We start from the raw sequence: 20,305 nt of genomic DNA, 5'->3' as shown, positions 1-20,305 counted from the left end.
TATATATAGATTTTTTTTTTTGCCACAAATTAGGCTTTTTTTGGCTGGAACTTTTTGCTAAGATTTATTTTATTTTCATACCTCCCAACTTTTTGAGATGAGAAAAAGGGACACTTAAGCCACACCCCTGCTACACCCCTGGTCACGCCCTCACCATGCCTCTAGTCACGCATACCATAAAGATTTCATAAGAAACATATGTTGTTTTATAATTCAAACCACACTGGTCCTTTCTATCCTGGTTCATTTTCCTTCACAGTAACATTTTAAAATTAGTAATATATCAATTTAAAGGTTGGGAATAAAGTTTAGAGTCAATCACATTTTTAGTATAGAAATATATATATTTAAGGTGGCCATACACTGGTCGATTTGCCATCAGATTCGACCAACAGACAGATCCCTATCTGATGGAATCTGATCAGAGAGGGATCGTATGGCTGCCTTTACAGCAAACAGATTGTGAACCGATTTCAGCCTGAAACCGTTCACAATCTGTTGTGGTGGTGGTGCTGCTGCCGTCGCTCCCCCCCCCCCCCCCCCCGCCGCCGCATACATTACCTGCTCCGCCGGCACGACTCCCGGGTCTCTCTCCGCTCTTCTTCTCCGCTCTGGTCTCCGGCAGCTAGATAACAGACACTTTTAGCAGTGAGGATGAAACAGGGAGAAGGGCAGACGTTTTCTCTAATGTTCCCACTGATTTCTATGGTAAAATACATGAGGGTGCTTCGTCTCTGGTTCACTTTAAACAGTAGAGCGCCCTCTACTGTTTAAACTTCCTGCCGGGCAGGAATAAGTGAAGGCATGCCGGAGACCAGAGCGGAGAAGAGCGGAGACGAGCGGGGGCAGTCGCGCCGGCGGAGCAGGTAATGTATGCGGGCTCTATTGCGTCGGTCGTCGGGCACTCGAACGCCGCTAGCGATGCGCTCTTTACCCGCGGGCGAACGACGGTAATTTTCCGCACGGCGCGATCGACGGGATCGGACGAAATGAATCGAAATTCGGCGTGTAGCGCGAACGATTGGCAGCAGATTCGATCCCAGTGATCCAATCTGCTGTCGAAACGGCGGTAAATCGGGCCAGTGTATGGCCAGCTTTACATAGAAAGAGGGACAAAGTCCTGAAAGAGGGACAAATGAGGAGGAAAGAGGGACAGAGGGACAGGGCTCCCAAAGAGGGACTGTCCCTCCGAAAAAGGGACAGTTGGGAGCTATGTTATTTTACATGCATTTTATAGGGAATAATTAGAAAAAGACCCACACATTTTATTTGCCCATTTGTCCCGGTTATTACAATGTTTACATTGTGTCCCTAGTGCAATGTTTGGCGATAATATTTAATCTGGAAATAAAGGTGCATTTTTTTCCTTGATGCTGGCTTTTCATTCATCGCAGGCACTGCGAATGGGATGGCATCACGCTGCTCCCAGCCCCCGATCGCCTTATCAGTGGAATTGCGACAGAAATGATAAAAAAGAGGGAGACTTTAGGAGACGCCTCTCTCTTTTTTTTGCTTTCCTGATCCTAACCCCTGCTGTAAGACAGCAGGAGCCCTGATCTCTGGGCTTAAGTACAGTGACCATACGTCCCGCTTTACCTGGGACGCGTCCCGTCTTCGGGGTCCGCTGTCCAGGCTGCATGAGGTCCCGGGAAACGTCCCACTTTTAGCCGCGGGACGTCCTGGCCTCGAGACTCTGGCCACCGTATCTGCATGAACTGGCTGCGGCGTCTATAGACGCCGTGCCAGTTCATTGCCCACAGCCCCGCTCCAGCCTGCATACTCTTCCGTCCGGCAGGCGAGCAGGGCTACGGGAAGATGGCTGCCAGAAGCCCTGTACTGGAGACTATTTGTGTCTCCAGTACAGGGCTTCAGGCGCCATCATGCTGTAGCCCTGCTCTGCCTGTCAGCGCGGGAGACTGCAGTGCAGGAGCAAGATTGTCCAGGGAGTAGCGCGCCAGAGGCCGGAGACTTCTGTCAGGTGGGTAAATGCTTTTTTTTTTACAGGTGAAATGTTGCTCACATTGTGTTTATTTTGTGCTGAAATGTTGCTCACATTGCATTTATTTTGTGGTGAAATGTTGCTCACATTGCGTTTATTTTGTGGTGAAATGTTGCTCACATTGATTTTATTTTGTGCTGACATGTTGCCCATTGCGTTTATTTTGTGCTGACATGTTGCCCATTGCATTTATTTACTGCTGACATGTTGCCTATTGTGTTTATTTTGTGCTGACATGTTGCCCATTGCGTTTATTTTGTGCTGACATGTTGCCCATTGCGTTTATTTTGTGCTGACATGTTGCCCATTGCGTTTATTTTGTGCTGACATGTTGCCCATTGCGTTTATTTTGCACTGAAATGTTGCTCACATTGCGTTTATTTTGTGCTGACATTTTGCCCACATTGCGTTTATTTTGTGCTGACATGTTGCCCCCATTGCATTTATTTTGTGCTGACATGTTGCCCATTGCGTTTATTTTGTGCTGACATGTTATTATTATTATTATTATTATTATTATTTAGTATTTATATATGTTGCCCATTGCGTTTATTTTGTGCTGAAATGTTGCTCACATTGCGTTTATTTTGTGCTGACATGTTGCCCACATTGCGTTTATTTTGTGCTGACATGTTGCTCACATTGCGTTTATTTTCTGCAGACATGTTGCCCACATTGCGTTTATTTTCTGCAGACATGTTGCCCACATTGCGTTTATTTTGTGCTGACATGTTGCCCATTGTGTTTATTTTCTGGTGTCTGGGGTAACTGTTGCTGCATTTATTATTTAATGGTCATAATTGGCTATGTTTGCTGCTTTGGGGTTATGGTATACTATTAAAAAGCATCATACAGTTTCTGCACACCCATGATGCGAATCCTCGTTTGACCACATCATGGCGTAAACACTGCTTTCTTATGCCTCGCTGTTACATCATTATGCTAGCTCCGCCCATACAATGTCATGGCCACACCCATTTTTTCGGCGCGGCGCGAGCCCCCCATTTTTCGGCGCCTTTGACGTCACAACGTTGATGATGTCGGTGACATCATCCCGCCCGTCGCCATGACGACGGGGGAGGCCCTAATGGAATTCCTGTTCAGAACGGGATTTCCGGACGGGCTTGATCGCCGGAGACGATCGAAGAGGGTGGGGGGATGCCGCTGCACAGCGGCTGTCATGTAGCTAGTGCTAGGCTAGCTACATGATTTTAAAAAAATAAATAAAAAAAATAGTGCTGTGCTGCCCCCTGGCGGTTTTAATTGACCGCCAGGAGGGTTAAGGTCACTTTGCCTATCTGTGTTTTGGGAGGAAACTTTGGCCCCCTCCCTCAGAGTTACCTTACAGTTCACCCCACCCACACCATATAATGGTCACACCCCTTTTTCCACCGTGCTCATTCCATTCCGTTTGGTCGGAACGGAATTGCTTTTTCAATCCGGTGGAATTCTGAAATTGCCTTGTGAAATTCTGCTGGTATCCGTTGATGGTTTTAAGCTGAAAATTCACTTCAATGGCATCAAGTCCTAGAGAGAGAGAGAGAGAGAGAGAGAGAGAGAGAGAGAGAGAGAGAGAGAGATCATTTTTCTCTTGGGTATATCACAATGGTACATGCTAGGCTGGCTTCCAGGGATGGTCGTAGTCAGCCAACTTCGCTACGCTGGAAATACGCGTAGTTTTACGCAATTACGCTTCGCCAAACTACGGCTTCGAAAACAAATATTCGCTTCGTATGCATTTTGTAGAATACGCGTTAAAATACGCAATTACGCGTAGTGCGAAGCGTAGTGTAAGCGGATGCTTATGCCTGTATGCAGAAAATTTTCCGCATTAATTTCTTTATAAAATGCATATACTGTGAACCCTTCTATGCGTACATTCCCCTTTCCAATGCGTAAATTTGTATGCATACAATCACATGCGGAAAATTAGACGCGAGTAACGCATTCGTAGTTCACTCCGCAATACACATGTTAACTATGCATAGTGGGCGTAAGCTACGCGTAGCGGTACTTCGCTACGCGTAAATCCGTAAGCGTAGGTTTGAAACTTCGCCTATGAACTACCATGCGTAGTTGCGAACTACGATGCTTAAATTTGCACTGGCGTAGTTGCCTGCTCATCCCTGCTGGCTTCAGCATATAGTATTGTAGTGTGTTGTGTTGGTGGTATAATGGTTAGGATAGCAGCCTACAGAGCGGTAGGCCTGGGTTCGATTCCTGGCCAATGTGAGTTTGCTTTTGAAATCCTACAATGCACTAAGCAAGCTCATTTTTCTCTTGGATATATCATAATGGTACATGCTAGACTGGCTTCAGCATGTAGCATTGTAGTGTGTTGTGTTGGTGGTATAATGGTTAGGATAGCGGTCTACAGAGCACTAGACCTGGGTTCGATTCCCAGCCAATGTATGTAAGCTGGCTTTTGAAATCCTACATTTCACTAAGCAAGCTCATTTTTCTCTTGGATATATCACAATGGTACATGCTAGGCTGGCTTCAGCATGTAGCATTGTAGTGTGTTGTGTTGGTGTTATAATGGTTAGGATAGCAGCCTCCAATAGTGGTAGGCCTGGGTTCTATTCCTGGCCAATGTGAGTTGGCTTTTGACATACTACAAATCCTTAAAGAGAACCAGAGATGAAGCACCCTCATGTATTTTAACTTATAAATCAGTGGGAACATGACAGTAAACACCTAATCTGCTCTTTGTTTCATTGTTCTCTGTTTAATTTGCCTTTTATCACCTCTGATAAGAATCCCGACTAAGCAGTCGGTCTAGCTTTGCTACAGAATGATTATTGCTGAGACTGTGGTCTTTGGTGTCTTTTCAAGTCCAAGCCTGCCCCCTGCTGGCTGTGCTCAGGAATCATTATAGCTGAGTCATTATAGCAAAGCCAGACTCAATGCACACTCCGGAATTCTTTTCTCAGCTAGATAACAGACACTTTTAGCAGTGAGGATGAAACAGGGAGCAGGGCAGACGTTTTCTCTAATGTTCCCACTGATTTCTATGGTAAAATACATGAGGGTGCTTCGTCTCTGGTTCACTTTAAGCAATTTTCTCTTGGATATATCATAATAGTACATGCTAGGCTGGCTTCAGCATGTAGTGGTGGTATAGTGGTGAAGTGAGCTACCTACCAAGCACTCAGACCTGGGTTCAATTCCCGGCCAAGGTATGTAAGCTGGCTTTTGAAATGCTACAATTCCCTGGAAGACAAGAAGATTCCCTGGGAGAGAGGGATTACACTTCCTGATGTTGTAAAGCAGTTAGACCTGCAATTGAACATTCAATGAGATTTCTGACCTTAAAACACAGCTTTGTATTAAATCTAGATTTTTTTGTTGGGACTTTTGATGTGTATTTCACTCAACCATGTCAGCAGAAATTTTTCAAAATCTTTAAGTTCGCCTCCCCATTGAAGTCTATTGCGGTTCGCGAAAGTTCGCGCGAACCGAATCTTTCGCGGTGTTCGCGAACTGAAAATCGAAGGTTCGCTACATCTCTAGTAATTATACATGTTAATTAGATCCCCTCTAAGGCGTCTTTTCTCTAGACTAAATAAACCCAGTTTATCTAACCTTTCTTGATAAGTGAGACCTTCCATCCCACGTATCAATTTTGTTGCTCGTCTCTGCACCTGCTCTAAAACTGCAATATCTTTTTTGTAATGTGGTGCCCAGAACTGAATTCCATATTCCAGATGTGGCCTTACTAGAGAGTTAAATAGGGGCAATATTATGCTAGCATCTCGAGTTTTTATTTCCCTTTTAATGCAATCTTATAATTGTTGAGGTAATCCAATTGTTTTCAGAAAAATTCTGCATCCTCTGATCGGTCCAATGCTTCCAAGTTCTGTGATTGGGCTAAAATTACAGAGTTGCGGTAACTTGGATTAACACGGAATTCCAATTTCTGGTTTTCCATTTTCCAATCAGAAATTTAAATTCTGTAGAATCCAAATAAGCATCTGTAGTTGACCTGCAGATTTTTTCTGCTACACAACCGACCACAGGGAACAGGGCCTTAATACAATTTGACAGTCTATTTCCCACCATACATTTCTTGGTAAAGTTGGTCTAAATTTCCCAACATGTCCAATCTAAAGAAAAAAAAAATACAAAAAAATGGGATATTCATCAGATTTCTCAGTTAAATGAAAACAAACGTTCAATTTTTCTGTACAACCGATCATTTGCATCGATTTGTGGTAAAATCAAACAGAAAAATTGGGCCGTGTGTTGCCACCTTGATAATTCTGGATCAGGAGGATTTGGTAATTGCGGGTTTAGCTAGTTTTCCTACTCCTATGGATGCTTAAATACTGGGAGGAGAATTAAGGTGCCCGTCAAGAGTAAAATGTTTCCTTCAGATGCGATCTTTCGACGTGATTTGAAAGACCTAAACTAATCGGAAGGCAATTAACGATTGTTCCCGATAAAGGAATGATTTAAGATGGTTTTACATTCCGATTCGATCATAAAACCAACTTTCGGATCTAAATATTTTTTCCTTTACCAATTGACCAAATAATTGTTTCACATTGATTTGCATCACATACGTCACAGTTTTCTATACAATTTGATCATAAAAATTGCATCGAAAAATCTTCTGTAAAGATTTCTTTTATTTTTCATACAGTTTTCTTTTTCAAACAAGAGTAAAGTGCCAGAGACAGAAAGTTTCTCCTGGAAGTGAGTTCGGAAGAGACGTTTGGCGCTGGATATACTGCGATCAGGTCTTTGCGGAGTCTATAATCGCTTTTATGACGCCTGTCCTTATAAAAAGCCCGGCAGGCAGCGAATATTCTGTCCTTGGGAGAGAAGTTCTTTGTCCTTCAGACGTCAAAGCGGAGGTGTCCGAATTTGCAATCCCCCCGGCGCGGCCCCCTTACCGCCGGCCAGAGGCGCAGACAATGCGATCGCCATTGATTAAGACGCTCGCTCTCAGATGCCACCTTCTCTACAGTGCAAATAACAATTGATTTTTAGAAAGTGTGTTTTTTTTAAGGTCTTTTCTTTTGGGCTTTCTATAGAAGACTGAGTTTCTGCTCATTAGCGGGGCCTATGCAAATGGCGCTGGGGCTCGTCAATACGGATAATTAATCCTGGAGGAAAAATACAAACTTGTCTGATGAAGTTTAGCTGTGAAGAGATGCATGGCACAGGGCGGTCGATGCCGGACGCGGCACAATGCCGGCCCGGCTACTAAATGAGGATTTTTATAGGTCGGCCAGGTGAAAAGGGCATCGGAGCCATCATTCCACACCGCGGCCGGAGACAGCGCCAAGCGCAGGACTTCAATACACGCTCCTATTCAAACCTTAGAGATTTGTTATCGTTTATACAATGCGGTCATTGTCAGGTTTATACGGCCACAAGAAGGAAAGACTTGCTGACTTCTGCGGTTTAACGGTTTAACCCCATGAATGGATCAGGTAGTGATGAGGAACAGTGCTGATAAATATTGTCCACTGGTAAAAAAGATTGGGCCTGATATACCATATTTTTAGGAATATAAGACGCTGTCCCCCTTGTGTCCCCCGCTCCCCCCTGTGTCCTCCTCTTCCCCTTGTGTCCTCCACTACCCCTTGCACCCTTTGCTCCCCCTTGTGCCCTCCGCTCCGCCTTGCATTCTTTGTGTCCCCCGCTCCCCCTTGTGTCCTCCGCTCCGACACTGCTCCTTGCATCCTCAGCTCCCTCTTGTGTCTTTTGCTCCCCTTGTGTCCTCCGATCCCCCTTGTGTCCTCCAATCCCCTTTGTGTCCTCCGATCCCCCTTGTGTCCTCCAATCCCCTTTGTGTTCTCCGATCCCCCTTGTGTCCTCCACTCCCCTTGGTGTCCTCCGCTACCCCTTGTGTCCTTCCCTCCGACACTGCTCCTTGCATCCTCAGCTCCCTCTTGTGTCTTTCTCTCCCTTTGTGTCCTTTGCACCCTCTTGTGTACATCACTCCCCCTTGCCCTCCTCTGCTCCCCCTGTATAGATAAAAGCAGCAGCAGCAGCACCTTTCTCACCTCATCCATCGAAGCCCACAGCATTCAGAGACCTCTCCTCTCCCTCACTGTTCATTGCCTATATTCTGAAAAATAACAAAAGTTTGCATTCCTAAAACAGAAAGAATTTGCGATAATTCAGGTTGGAGTGAGCTCGAGATGTCTCCCAGGCACCACTGCTGAATATATGCAAATTAACCATATATTCAGCAGTGGTGCCTGGGAGACATCTCGAGCTCACTCCAACCTGAATTATCGCAAATTCTTTCTGTTTTAGGAAAGCAAACTTTTGTTTTTCTTAACATCTTAGTAAGGGGGCTTTTAGGACCATTGTAGTCCCTTACACACCCCAATGAGTTCTGGGTCACCATGAGCTCGCTGGGTAGTCTGTGCCTCCTGAAAAATAAGGTAGATACAAACTTGCGATTGCTGGAACAACGATTGTGGACGAAAGCCTGATGCAAACTTTCAAATTTGATCAATCACCAATCAGTATTACCTCCTCCATGTAGTATGAAGGTTTACCTACACAATCTGCCCATAGTATTCAAAATCTGTTGACCCTCGTCAGAGCCGGGACAAGGTCCTCCAGCACCCAAGGCTGAGACACCAAAGTGCGCCCCTCCATCCCTTCCACACCAGCCGTCACACTGATTGCTATTACACTAAGAGGCGCCCCAGGGCCCCCAACACCTTAATCTCTAGTTATCTGGCTTGCACTCACTGCCATGTATCCCCTTTTCCTATTTCTCTCTGCTTCGAACACAATAGTGGAATGATAGCTAAGTGAGCCTCTTTCGCCTTTGCCTCGGCCCGGCCCTGACCCTCGTACTATATGGAGGTGGCAAAACTGGCCAACCATTGGGCGAGCTAAATTTTAGGTGGGCACCAAGCTTTACAAAGTAGAAATGGGCAGTTGCATGCAGGTGTGAACACATGGCCTGCGATGACATCACAGTAGTGTTGGGCGAGGTTGGTGCAATGCAGTCTGCTGGGGCAAACCTTATGGGGCTAGTTGTTTGCATGCATATCACCGACTGGCAAACTCACACACTAGCATTTGGGGGTTTGTAACCTGTAAATCCCGACGTTAACATGGGCTCCCCTGACAAACTGCACTGCAACAGTGCTGGCGTCTCCCTCCTTGCCATCCTACACCTCTGGCGTGAAGAAGGGGGGGTTGGAAGGGGGAAAAGGTGATGTCAGAGGATCACAGGGGGGGTTGAATGGCACAAACTTTGTTTAGTGCGGTTTGTCATGTGAACCCCATGTGGAGTAGTGTGCAGGGGAAGGTTTAGGGTTAGGAGTCAGGTGGGCAGTGTGTGTGGGCGGGGGTTAAGGTTAGACGTCAGGCAGGTAGTGTGTGCGGGCGGCAGATGTTTAGGGTTAGGCGCTAGGCAGGTAGTGTGTGTGGGCGGGGGAGTTTAGGGTGAGACGTCAGGCAGGTAGTGTGTGGGGGTTAGAAGTTAGGTAGTTTTTGGTAAGGCTGGGCAGGAGCAGAAGGGTCTGGCAAGGCTGGACAGGAACCGCTGAAGTCTGGTGAGGCTGGGCAGGTATAGCTGGGGTCAAGGCTGGACAGAAACCGCTTAGGTCTGGCGAGACTGGCCAGGAACAGCTGGGGTCTGGCGAGGCTGGGCAGAAGCAGCCGGGGTTTCATGAGGCTGGGCAGGAACAGCTGGGCTCTGGCGAGGCTGGGCAGGAACAGCTGAGGTCTGGTGAGGCTGGGCAGTAACTGCTAAATTCTGGAGAGGGTGGGCAGGAACAGCTAAGGTGTGGTGAGGCTGGGTAGAAGCAGCTGGAGTCTGGCGGGGCTGGTGATATTGTATAGAGTCGCCAGCTTTCATAATGAGGTTGTGCAGGGCTGGCAGATGTCTTCTGGATCAGGTATGTGGATGGACAATAGCCTGGGCCTGTGGCTGGATGGAAGCCTGGAACTGGGAAAGAGCAGCAGGCTTGGACTCCACAGACTGTAGTTGGGCAGCATGCTTGGACTCCACAGACTGTAGTTGGGCAGCATGCTTGGACTCCACAGACTGTAGTTGGGCAGCAGGCTTGGACTCCACAGACTGTAGTTGGGCAGCAGGCTTGGACTCCACAGACTGTAGTTGGGCAGCAGGCTTGGACTCCACAGACTGTAGTTGGGCAGCAGGCTTGGACTCCACAGACTGTAGTTGGGCAGCAGGCTTGGACTCCACAGACTGTAGTTGGGCAGCAGGCTTGGACTCCACAGACTGTAGTTGGGAAGCAGGCTTGGACTCCACAGACTGTAGTTGGGAAGCAGGCTTGGACTCCACAGACTGTAGTTGGGAAGCAGGCTTGGACTCCACAGACTGTAGTTGGGCAGCAGGCTTGGACTCCACAGACTGTAGTTGGGCAGCAGGCTTGGTCTCCACAGACTGTAGTTGGGAAGCAGGCTTGGACTCCACAGACTGTAGTTGGGCAGCAGGCTTGGACTCCACAGACTGTAGTTGGGCAGCAGGCTTGGACTCCACAGACTGTAGTTGGGAAGCAGGCTTGGACTCCACAGACTGTAGTTGGGCAGCAGGCTTGGACTCCACAGACTGTAGTTGGGAAGCAGGCTTGGACTCCACAGACTGTAGTTGGGCAGCAGGCTTGGACTCCACAGACTGTAGTTGGGCAGCAGGCTTGGACTCCACAGACTGTAGTTGGGCAGCAGGCTTGGACTCCACAGACTGTAGTTGGGAAGCAGGCTTGGACTCCACAGACTGTAGTTGGGCAGCAGGCTTGGACTCCACAGATTGTAGTTGGGCAGCAGGCTTGGACTCCACAGACTGTAGTTGGGCAGCAGGCTTGGACTCCACAGACTGTAGTTGGGCAGCAGGCTTGGACTCCACAGACTGTAGTTGGGCAGCAGGCTTGGACTCCACAGACTGTAGTTGGGCAGCAGGCTTAGACTCCACAGACTGTGGTTGGGCAGCAGGCTTGGACTCCACAGACTGTGGTTGGGCAGCAGGCTTGGACTCCACAGACTGTAGTTGGGCAGCAGGCTTGGACTCCACAGACTGTAGTTGGGCAGCAGGCTTGGACTCCACAGACTGTAGTTGGGCAGCAGGCTTGGACTCCACAGACTGTAGTTGGGCAGCAGGCTTGGTCTCTACAGACTGTAGTTGGGCAGCAGGCTTGGACTCCACAGACTGTAGTTGGGCAGCAGGCTTGGACTCCACAGACTGTAGTTGGGCAGCAGGCTTGGACTCCACAGACTGTAGTTGGGCAGCAGGCTTGGACTCCACAGACTGTAGTTGGGCAGCAGGCTTGGACTCCACAGACTGTAGTTGGGCAGCAGGCTTGGACTCCACAGACTCTAGTTGGGCAGCAGGCTTGGTCTCTACAGACTGTAGTTGGGCAGCAGACTTGGTCTCCACAGACTGTAGTTGGGCAGCAGACTTGGACTCCACAGACTCTAGTTGGGCAGCAGACTTGGACTCCACAGACTCTAGTTGGGCAGCAGACTTGGACTCCACAGACTGTAGTTGGGCAGCAGGCTTGGTGGTCTCCACAGACTGTAGTTGGGCAGCAGGCTTGGACTCCACAGACTGTAGTTGGGCAGCAGGCTTGGACTCCACAGACTGTAGTTGGGCAGCAGGCTTGGACTCCACAGACTGTAGTTGGGCAGCAGGCTTGGTCTCCACAGACTGTAGTTGGGCAGCAGGCTTGGACTCCACAGACTGTATTTGGGCAGCAGGCTTGGACTCCACAGACTGTAGTTGGACAGCAGACTTGGACTCCAGAGACGGTAGTTGGGCAGCAGACTTGGACTCCACAGACTGTAGTTGGACAGCAGACTTGGACTCCACAGACTGTAGTTGGGCTGCAGACTTGGACTCCACAGACTGTAGTTGGGCAGCAGGCTTGGACTCCACAGACTGTGGTTGGGCAGCAGGCTTGGACTCCACAGACTGTAGTTGGGCAGCAGGCTTGGACTCCACAGACTGTAGTAGGGCAGCAGGCTTGGACTCCACAGACCGTGGTTGGGCAGCAGGCTTGGACTCCACAGACTGTAGTTGGGCAGCAGGCTTGGACTCCACAGACTGTAGTTGGGTAGCAGGCTTGGACTCCACAGACTGTAGTTGGGCAGCAGGCTTGGTGGTCTCCACAGACTGTAGTTGGGCAGCAGGCTTGGACTCCACAGACTGTGGTTGGGCAGCAGGCTTGGACTCCACAGACTGTAGTTGGGCAGCAGGCTTGGTGGTCTCCACAGACTGTAGTTTGGCAGCAGGCTTGGACTCCACAGACCGTGGTTGGGCAGCAGGCTTGGACTCCACAGACTGTAGTTGGGCAGCAGGCTTGGACTCCACAGACTGTAGTTGGGCAGCAGGCTTGGACTCCACAGACTGTAGTTGGGCAGCAGGCTTGGACTCCACAGACTGTGGTTGGGCAGCAGGCTTGGACTCCACAGACTGTAGTTGGGCAGCAGGCTTGGACTCCACAGACTGTAGTTGGGCAGCAGGCTTGGACTCCAGAGACGGTAGTTGGGCAGCAGATTGGACTACAGAGACGGTAGTTGGGCAGCAGATTGGACTGCACAGACAGTAGTTGGGCAGCAGGCTTGGACTCCACAGACTGTAGTTGGGCAGCAGACTTGGACTCCAGAGACGGTAGTTGGGCAGCAGATTGGACTCCACAGACTGTAGTTGGGCAGCAGGCTTGGACTCCAGAGATGGTAGTTGGGCAGCAGGCTTGGACTCCACAGACGGTAGTTGGGCAGCAGATTGGACTCCACAGACAGTAGTTGGGCAGCAGGCTTGGACTCCACGGACCGTGGTTGGGCAGCAGGCTTGGACTCCACAGACTATGGTTGGGCAGCAGGCTGTGCTGGAGGCTGGGTGCCTGGCAGAAGCAGTTGGGGTTGGTGGTAGCAGGTCAGCAGATGGTGGAGGCACAAGCTGGGCGCGCTGCACATGCTGGATGGAGACAGTTTGACTGATGCATTTGTTGCTACGAATGTGTTTTGGAGGGAAGAGTGGCTAACGAAGGACTAACAGAATGTGAGGTGTAAAGAGGACCTGTCCTTAGCACAGCCAGATCTGCAGCTTCTGCCATTCCCGGCAGCCATGCGGTCCTGAGTAAGAATTTGTTGCATTAATGGAAAGTAATGGAAAGTGAGAATCCTCCTGATAAAGCATTTAAAAGCGAGCGATGGGGTCTATTCAGCGTTTTAATTAGCAGAGGACATTGAAACAAAAGGTGATTTAGGTAATGCCTGGCAGCCAATGGAGCCTAACGAAGTGTTAATTGATCCGGCCCAAGTGCTATATAGGACATTATTCATCCGCGATGACTAATCCAAGTCCTCGGAGCGGGGGGGGGGGGGGGGAGGGGAGGGACGGACAATGGGGCAAATCACGGTGATGAATAGTCAGAGATAATCCACGCTAGATAAAAGGGTTACCCCACCCCACAACAGAATACCCACACAGCTCGGGGCGACCCAGAACCACCTAATCATTGAGCCCTAAGTGTTGGTATAAAGTGTAGCGGAGATGAACATCGAGTCACGAGATACTCACCTATGAAGAGCGCAGCCTCTGGATCCTGCGGATGAAGCAGGTCATTTGGGTGCGCTCATTGCTGCACTGCGTCTGACCTGGGCGCCGCCATAGATATAACGTTATTACGTCTATAGCGGTGCTGCAGGATATCGCGATAGCGATAGAATCCCTTCTTCCTCCGAGTTGCTATGATTCGGAGGGGGGATATTACATAAAGTCGCACGGAATTTCAGCGGCAGCAGGGTGAGCTGTCGTACGGCTCTCCCTGCGCCCAACTGACCGGGGGGGGGGGGGGGGGGCGAGTACATACCTTCTCTCCTGCGGAGGCTTCCCATGCCATCCTCCGGACCATTGTTGCTGCTGTAGACTCCCAAAAGAAATCCAACAAGTCAATGGCCTCAGTGGAGAACGCTCGCGGAAGCATGGCGCGACCACAAGAGGTGCGGCCGCGCACTGACTTGACTTGCTTGGAGCGGAGCTGCAGCGAGGTAAGTAAATCTGATTTAAAAAAAAAAAAAAAAAATTAAATGCCAGATGTATCCTTTAAACTTGGGTCAAAAGACTACAAAAATCTCCCAGTATCTAAAAAATATATATATATATAAAACAAGAACGCACTGGAGTGCACAGGAGTCAACAAAACAATTTTGCTGTGTCAATCAACAAAAGCCGCAATAAACAAGCAATAATAAAATAATAATAGGATCGTTTATACGAGATTGCCCCATGTATGGTCAGCCCCATAGGAATGGCCTGCAGGCAGCTTTCTTTAGCATATATCAGAGCTGTATAAATGAAATATACAGTAGAAGTATTCCAGCACGAGGCAGGACTGGCAGCTGCAGGGTTAATAGATGGGGATTGGACGTATATTGCACAGATAATTCTCTGGGGAGGCCGGCACTAGGCAGGGCTGGCAGCTGCAGGGTTAATAGACGGGGATTGGACGTATATTGCACAGATAATTCTCTGGAGAGGCCGGCACTAGGCAGGGCTGGCAGCTGCAGGGTTAATAGACGGGGATTGGACGTATATTGCACAGATAATTCTCTGGAGAGGCCGGCACTAGGCAGGGCTGGCAGCTGCAGGGTTAATAGACGGGGATTGGACGTATATTGCACAGATAATTCTCTGGGGAGGCCGGCACTAGGCAGGGCTGGCAGCTGCAGGGTTAATAGACGGGGATTGGATGTATATTGCACAGATAATTCTCTGGGGAGGCCGGCACTAGGCAGGACTGCCAGCTGCAGGGTTAATAGACAGGGATTGGATGTATATTGCACAGATAATTCTCTGGGGAGGACGGCACTAGGCAGGACTGGCAGCTGCAGGGTTAATAGACAGGGATTGGACGCATATTGCACAGATATTTCTCTGGGGAGGCCGGCACTGGGCAGGACTGGCAGCTGCAGGGTTAATAGATGGGGATTGGACGTATATTGCACAGATATTTCTCTGGGGAGGCCGGCACGAGGCAGGACTGGCAGCTGCAGGGTTAGTAGACGGGGATTGGACGTATATTGCACAGATATTTCTCTGGGGAGGCCAGCACGAGGCAGGACTGGCAGCTGCAGGGTTAGTAGACGGGGATTGGACGTATATTGCACAGATAATTCTCTGGGGAGGCCGGCACTAGGCAGGACTGGCAGCTGCAGGGTAAATAAACAGGGATTGGACGTATATTGCACAGATATTTCTCTGGGGAGGCCAGCACTAGGCAGGACTGGCAGCTGCAGGGTTCATAGATGGGGATTGGACGTATATTGCACAGATAATTCTCTAGGGAGGCCGGCACTAGGCAGGGCTGGCTGCTGCAGGGTTAATAGACAGGGATTGGACGTATATTGCACAGATAATTCTCTGGGGAGGCCGGCACTTGGCAGGGCTGGCAGCTGCAGGGTTAATAGACAGGGATTGGACGTATATTGCACAGATATTTCTCTGAGGAGGCCGGCACTAGGCAGGGCTGGCTGCTGCAGGGTTAATAGACAGGGATTGGACGTATATTGCACAGATAATTCTCTGGGGAGGCCGGCACTAGGCAGGGCTGGCAGCTGCGGGGTTAATAGACAGGGATTGGACGTATATTGCACAAATAATTCTCTGGGGAGGCCGGCACTAGGCAGGGCTGGCAGCTGCAGGCTTAATAGACGGGGATTGGACGTATATTGCACAGATAATTCTCTGGGGAGGCCAGCACTAGGCAGGACTGGCAGCTGCAGGGTTAATAGACAGGGATTGGATGTATATTGCACAGATATTTCTCTGGGGAGGCCGGCACTGGGCAGGACTGGCAGCTGCAGGGTTAGTAGACGGGGATTGGACGTATATTGCACAGATAATTCTCTGGGGAGGCCGGCACTAGGCAGGGCTGGCTGCTGCGGGGTTAATAGACGGGGATTGGACGTATATTGCACAGATAATTCTCTGGGGAGGCCGGCACTGGGCAGGGCTGGCAGCTGCAGGGTTAATAGACGGGGATTGGACGTATATTGCACAGATAATTCTCTGGGGAGGCCGGCACTAGGCAGGACTGGCAGCTGCAGGGTTATTAGACAGGGATTGGATGTATATTGCACAGATAATTCTCTGGGGAGGCCGGCACTAGGCAGGACTGGCAGCTGCAGGGTTAATAGACAGGGATTGGACGTATATTGCACAGATAATTCTCTGGGGAGGCCGGCACTAGGCAGGACTGGCAGCTGCAGGGTTAGTAGACGGGGATTGGACGTATATTGCACAGATAATTCTCTGGGGAGGCCGGCACTGGGCAGGCTGGCAGCTGCAGGGTTAATAGACGGGGATTGGATGTATATTGCACAGATAATTCTCTGGGGAGGCCGGCACTGGGCAGGGCTAGCAGCTGCAGGGTTAATAGACGGGGATTGGACGTATATTGCACAGATAATTCTCTGGGGAGGCCGGCACTAGGCAGGACTGGCAGCTGCAGGGTTAATAGACGGGGATTGGACGTATATTGCACAGATAATTCTCGGGGGAGGCCGGCACTAGGCAGGGCTGGCTGCTGCAGGGTTAATAGACGGGGATTGGACGTATATTGCACAGATAATTCTCTGGTAGGGCCGGCACTAGGCAGGGCTGGCTGCTGCGGAGTTAATACATGGGGATTGGACGTATATTGCACAGATATTTCTCTGGGGAGTTCGGCACTAGGCAGGGCTGGCAGCTGCAGGGTTAATAGACGGGGATTGGACGTATATTGCACAGATAATTCTCTGGGGACGCTGTGACGGTCGCCCCCTCGCCCCGCGTTATGAGAAAACTAACGGAGGATTGATCTAGTCTGTAAATGGTTGTCACCTCGCTGCCCATCTCTCCCCATACAGCACGGTCTCTGGAGAAGTTGAGACCAAGGGGCTCGGCCTGTGTGTGGTGCGGTCACATGTCACCCCGGGGGTCCTAGGGGGGCTCGGCCTATGTGTGGTGGTGTGGTCACATGTCATGTCACCCCGGGGGGCCCTCCACTCGACTCATTCATTACATTGTTACTTTTGATCAGTTATTACACGCTCATCTCTTGTAATCTAGCGGGCTGCAGGAAGGGGGGTCCCAGCTGTCAGCCATGATCTGGTATTGTCCTCACTAGTATTACAGATATCAGTTTCTAGGCTAAATCGCTCTCAGGACAAGCTACCTATACAGGCCTGCCCAGGGCCGTGCAGAGGGTCCTTAAGTGGGGGGTGCTCAAATTTGAAAAAGGGGCCTGGCAATGCCTACCCCCGTATGCCCGCCCCCCCTCCTTGTTTCTGGCTAGGGGGGTATTGATTGTCATGCTGCTGAATGCAGATGATGGGTGCCATGTGGGTTCTGGGTGTAAGTGCTGAGTGTCATGTGGGTTCTGGCTATGGTTGGGTATCGAGTGTCATTCAGGTTGTTGATTGCAAATACTTAGTGCCATGTAAGATCTGGGTGCATGTACTCGATGTCATGTGGATGTTGGGTACAGGTACTGGATGTGACATTGGTGCGAATACTTGCGGCCATGCTTGTACTGGGTGATGGCTATGGGTTGGCTTTGGGCATCACATGGGTTTTGAATGCGGGTACTTTGGGTGTGGTTACGGGTTAAGTAGGTGCTTGGTGCAGATAGTAGGGGCCATGTGGAAGCTGTGTGCAGGTGTGAGTACTGGGTGCAATTTTAAGCCTGGGTGCAGATACTTGGTGTCATGTGAGTGGTTGTACTGGGTGCCAGCTTTAAGGGGAAGGGGTGGCTGATGGGAAAAGTAGAGGCCAGTGTGGGTGCTGCAGGAAGGGGCAGGGCCATGCAGAGGATCCTCACAGGGTGTGGTGCTCAAATTTGAAATCGATAAATCGTGCTAAATTGTGTATGTAATACCCCCTCTCCAGAAAGCATAAGGCAGTCTTAACACCCCCCCCCCCCCCTCCCACACACACACACCTTTATAGCAGTATTAGGCAGACTCTGTGTCTCCTTCCAACCAACTCTTTTGGTGCTACCACCCTCAAATCAGCAGTGATAGGTGCCCACTGTTAGTGGGTTAGAGTGGGCACAGTGGAGCCCACAGTGGAGGCACAGACTCACCTTTCATTACTGGGACCTCTGTCCCTCTTGATCAGCACCCAAGCCTCTTTTCAGGCAAATAAGTGGTTACCAATATGCAGTGGTTGCTAAGCATTAGTAGATGCAAAACTGCAGTAAGTGCCAAGGTGCAGTGGGTGCCCAGATGCAGAGGATGGTAAGACGCAAAGGTTCACTTTGTGGTAAGTTGCAGTGGGTGCCGAGATGCCAAAGTAAATCTGTGTCAAGCTGCTTTGTGTACCAAGGTCCAGTTTGTATTGGGTGTTTATTTGCAGTGGGTGCTATGCAGTATTGGGTGCTGAATGAGTAGCAGATGGTGATAAACAATACTGGGTGCCACGTGAGTGCTAATTGGTACAGGGAGCCATGTGAGTGTTGGACATGAGTGAGTAGGGAGTGCCATGTATGGTCTGGATGTGTGCCATTGGAGAGTACTGAGTCTCATATGGGTTCGGACAAAGGATGGGTACTGGGTGCTATTTGGGTGCTGGCCATGTACGGGTACTAGGTGCATATAATGGCTTTGGAACTTGGTGACGTATGAGTACTGTGCCATGTGGGTGTTGATTATGCGGTATGTCGGTCTTAGGTGCAAATACTGAGTGCCAAGTGGGTACTGGGAGTGAGTAATAATTCTTTTTTTTGTACATGGTGACATATGGGTGATGGGTGCTGGCTAGTGGGGTATTTGTTGTCATGTGGGTGCTAAAGGCAGATGCTGGGTGCAATGTGGTTTCTGGGTGCTGGCACAGGGTGTCATTTGGATTCTGGCTGTATGGGTGTGTATTAACCATCATGTAGATGTTGGTTGCAGGTACTCAGTCCCTTGTGAGTTCTGGGTGCAAGTACTGAATGTCATATGTGAGTGCTTGGTGTGGGTGCTGGGCACCAAGTGGAGGCTTAGTGCAACTGTAACTACTGCAGATTAAATATGTGGGTGTTGGGTGCAGGTACTGGGTATCACATAGGTGCAAATACTTGGTGCCATGCCTGCACTGGGCGCTAGCTATGGGTGGGCATTGTGTGTCATGTGGGTTCTGAGTGCAGGTACTTTAGGTGCTAGTACTAATTATGTGAGTGCAGATAGTGGGTGCCATGTGAAGGTGGTGTGCAGGTGTGAGTAGTGATTGCCATGTTGGGGCTGGGTGCAAGTACTGTGCCATGTGGGTGTTAGTACTGGGTGCCAGCTATAGGGTGAAGGGGTGCAGGTATTGGGTGTCATGCGGCTGTTTGATGCAAGTACTAAGTGCCATATTGAGGTCGGATGTGAGTATTGGGTGCAGGGTGCTTGGTGCAAGTACTGGGTGCTACTGGTTGAGTGTAATGTGGGTGCTGAATATTGGTGGGATTACTGTGGGTGCAGGGGGTGGGAGATCACTGTGGGTACTGCTATGAATGGCATAGTTGCTGCTAGGGGAGGTAGAGGTCAGTGTGGTTGATGGGGGAAGGGTAGGTCACTGTGGGGAGAAGTAACTGTGGGTGCTGTGGAAGGTAGAGGTCAGTATGGGTGCTGGAGGAAAGGGAGGTCGCTGTGGGTCCCTTGGGGGAGATCACTGTGGGTCTCGGGAGGTAGAGGTCATTGTGGGTGCAGGGGGTGGGAGGTCACTATGGGTGCTGCTATGAATGGCATAGTTGCTGCTAAGGGAGGTAGGGGTCAGTGTGGGTGTTGGGGGAAGGGTAGGCCTCTGTGCTGTGGAAGGAGGAGATCAGTATGGGTGCTGGAGGAAGGGGAGGTCACTGTGGGTGCTGGGAGAAGTCAGTGTGGTTACTGGAGGAGGGAGTGGATGCTGGATGTCGGGAGAGGCCACTGTGGGCGCTTGCAATGGGAGAGGTCACTGTAGGTGCAGCGTGGGATGGGAGGTCCCTGTGGGTGCTGCAGGGGACAGGAGGGTAGCCACTGGGGGAGGGAAAATCACTGTGGGTTCTGAGGGAGGGATAGGTCAGATGTGGGTGCTGGGGTAGGCAGGATCACTGCTAGAGCTGGGGAGGAAGAGGTCACTGTGGGTGCTAGGTGGAGGGAGAGGTCACTGTGGTTGCTGTGGGAGGGAGAGGTCACTGTGGGTGCTAGGTGGAGGGAGAGGTCACTGTGGGTGCTGTGGGAGGGAGAGGTCACTGTGGGTGCTAGGTGGAGGGAGAGGTCACTGTGGGTGCTGGGTAAGAGAGAGGTCACTGTGGGTACTAGGTGAAGGGAGATGTCACTGTGGGTACTGGGTAGGGAGAAGTCAGTAGGTGGAGGGAG

At 50.1% G+C, this 20,305-nt stretch overlaps 1 protein-coding gene across 1 annotated transcript; it reads right to left on the bottom strand.

Annotated features, from left to right (window-relative positions):
• Positions 1 to 9,875: 9,875 nt before the first annotated feature.
• On the bottom strand, positions 9,876 to 13,929 carry LOC137544175 (fibrous sheath CABYR-binding protein-like). Its single transcript, XM_068265246.1, has 2 exons — positions 13,816 to 13,929; positions 9,876 to 12,980 (listed from the first exon to the last, which is right to left on the bottom strand). Exons 1-2 carry the CDS (start codon positions 13,927 to 13,929, stop codon positions 9,876 to 9,878), a joined length of 3,219 nt encoding a protein of 1,072 aa, XP_068121347.1.
• Positions 13,930 to 20,305: the final 6,376 nt, after the last annotated feature.

Source organism: Hyperolius riggenbachi, chromosome 1 (assembly GCF_040937935.1).
Source record: "Hyperolius riggenbachi isolate aHypRig1 chromosome 1, aHypRig1.pri, whole genome shotgun sequence".
NCBI classification, from domain to species: Eukaryota; Metazoa; Chordata; class Amphibia; order Anura; family Hyperoliidae; genus Hyperolius; species Hyperolius riggenbachi.
Note: the sequence above shows the minus strand (reverse complement) of the source record. Positions and strands in the feature narration are given on the sequence as shown.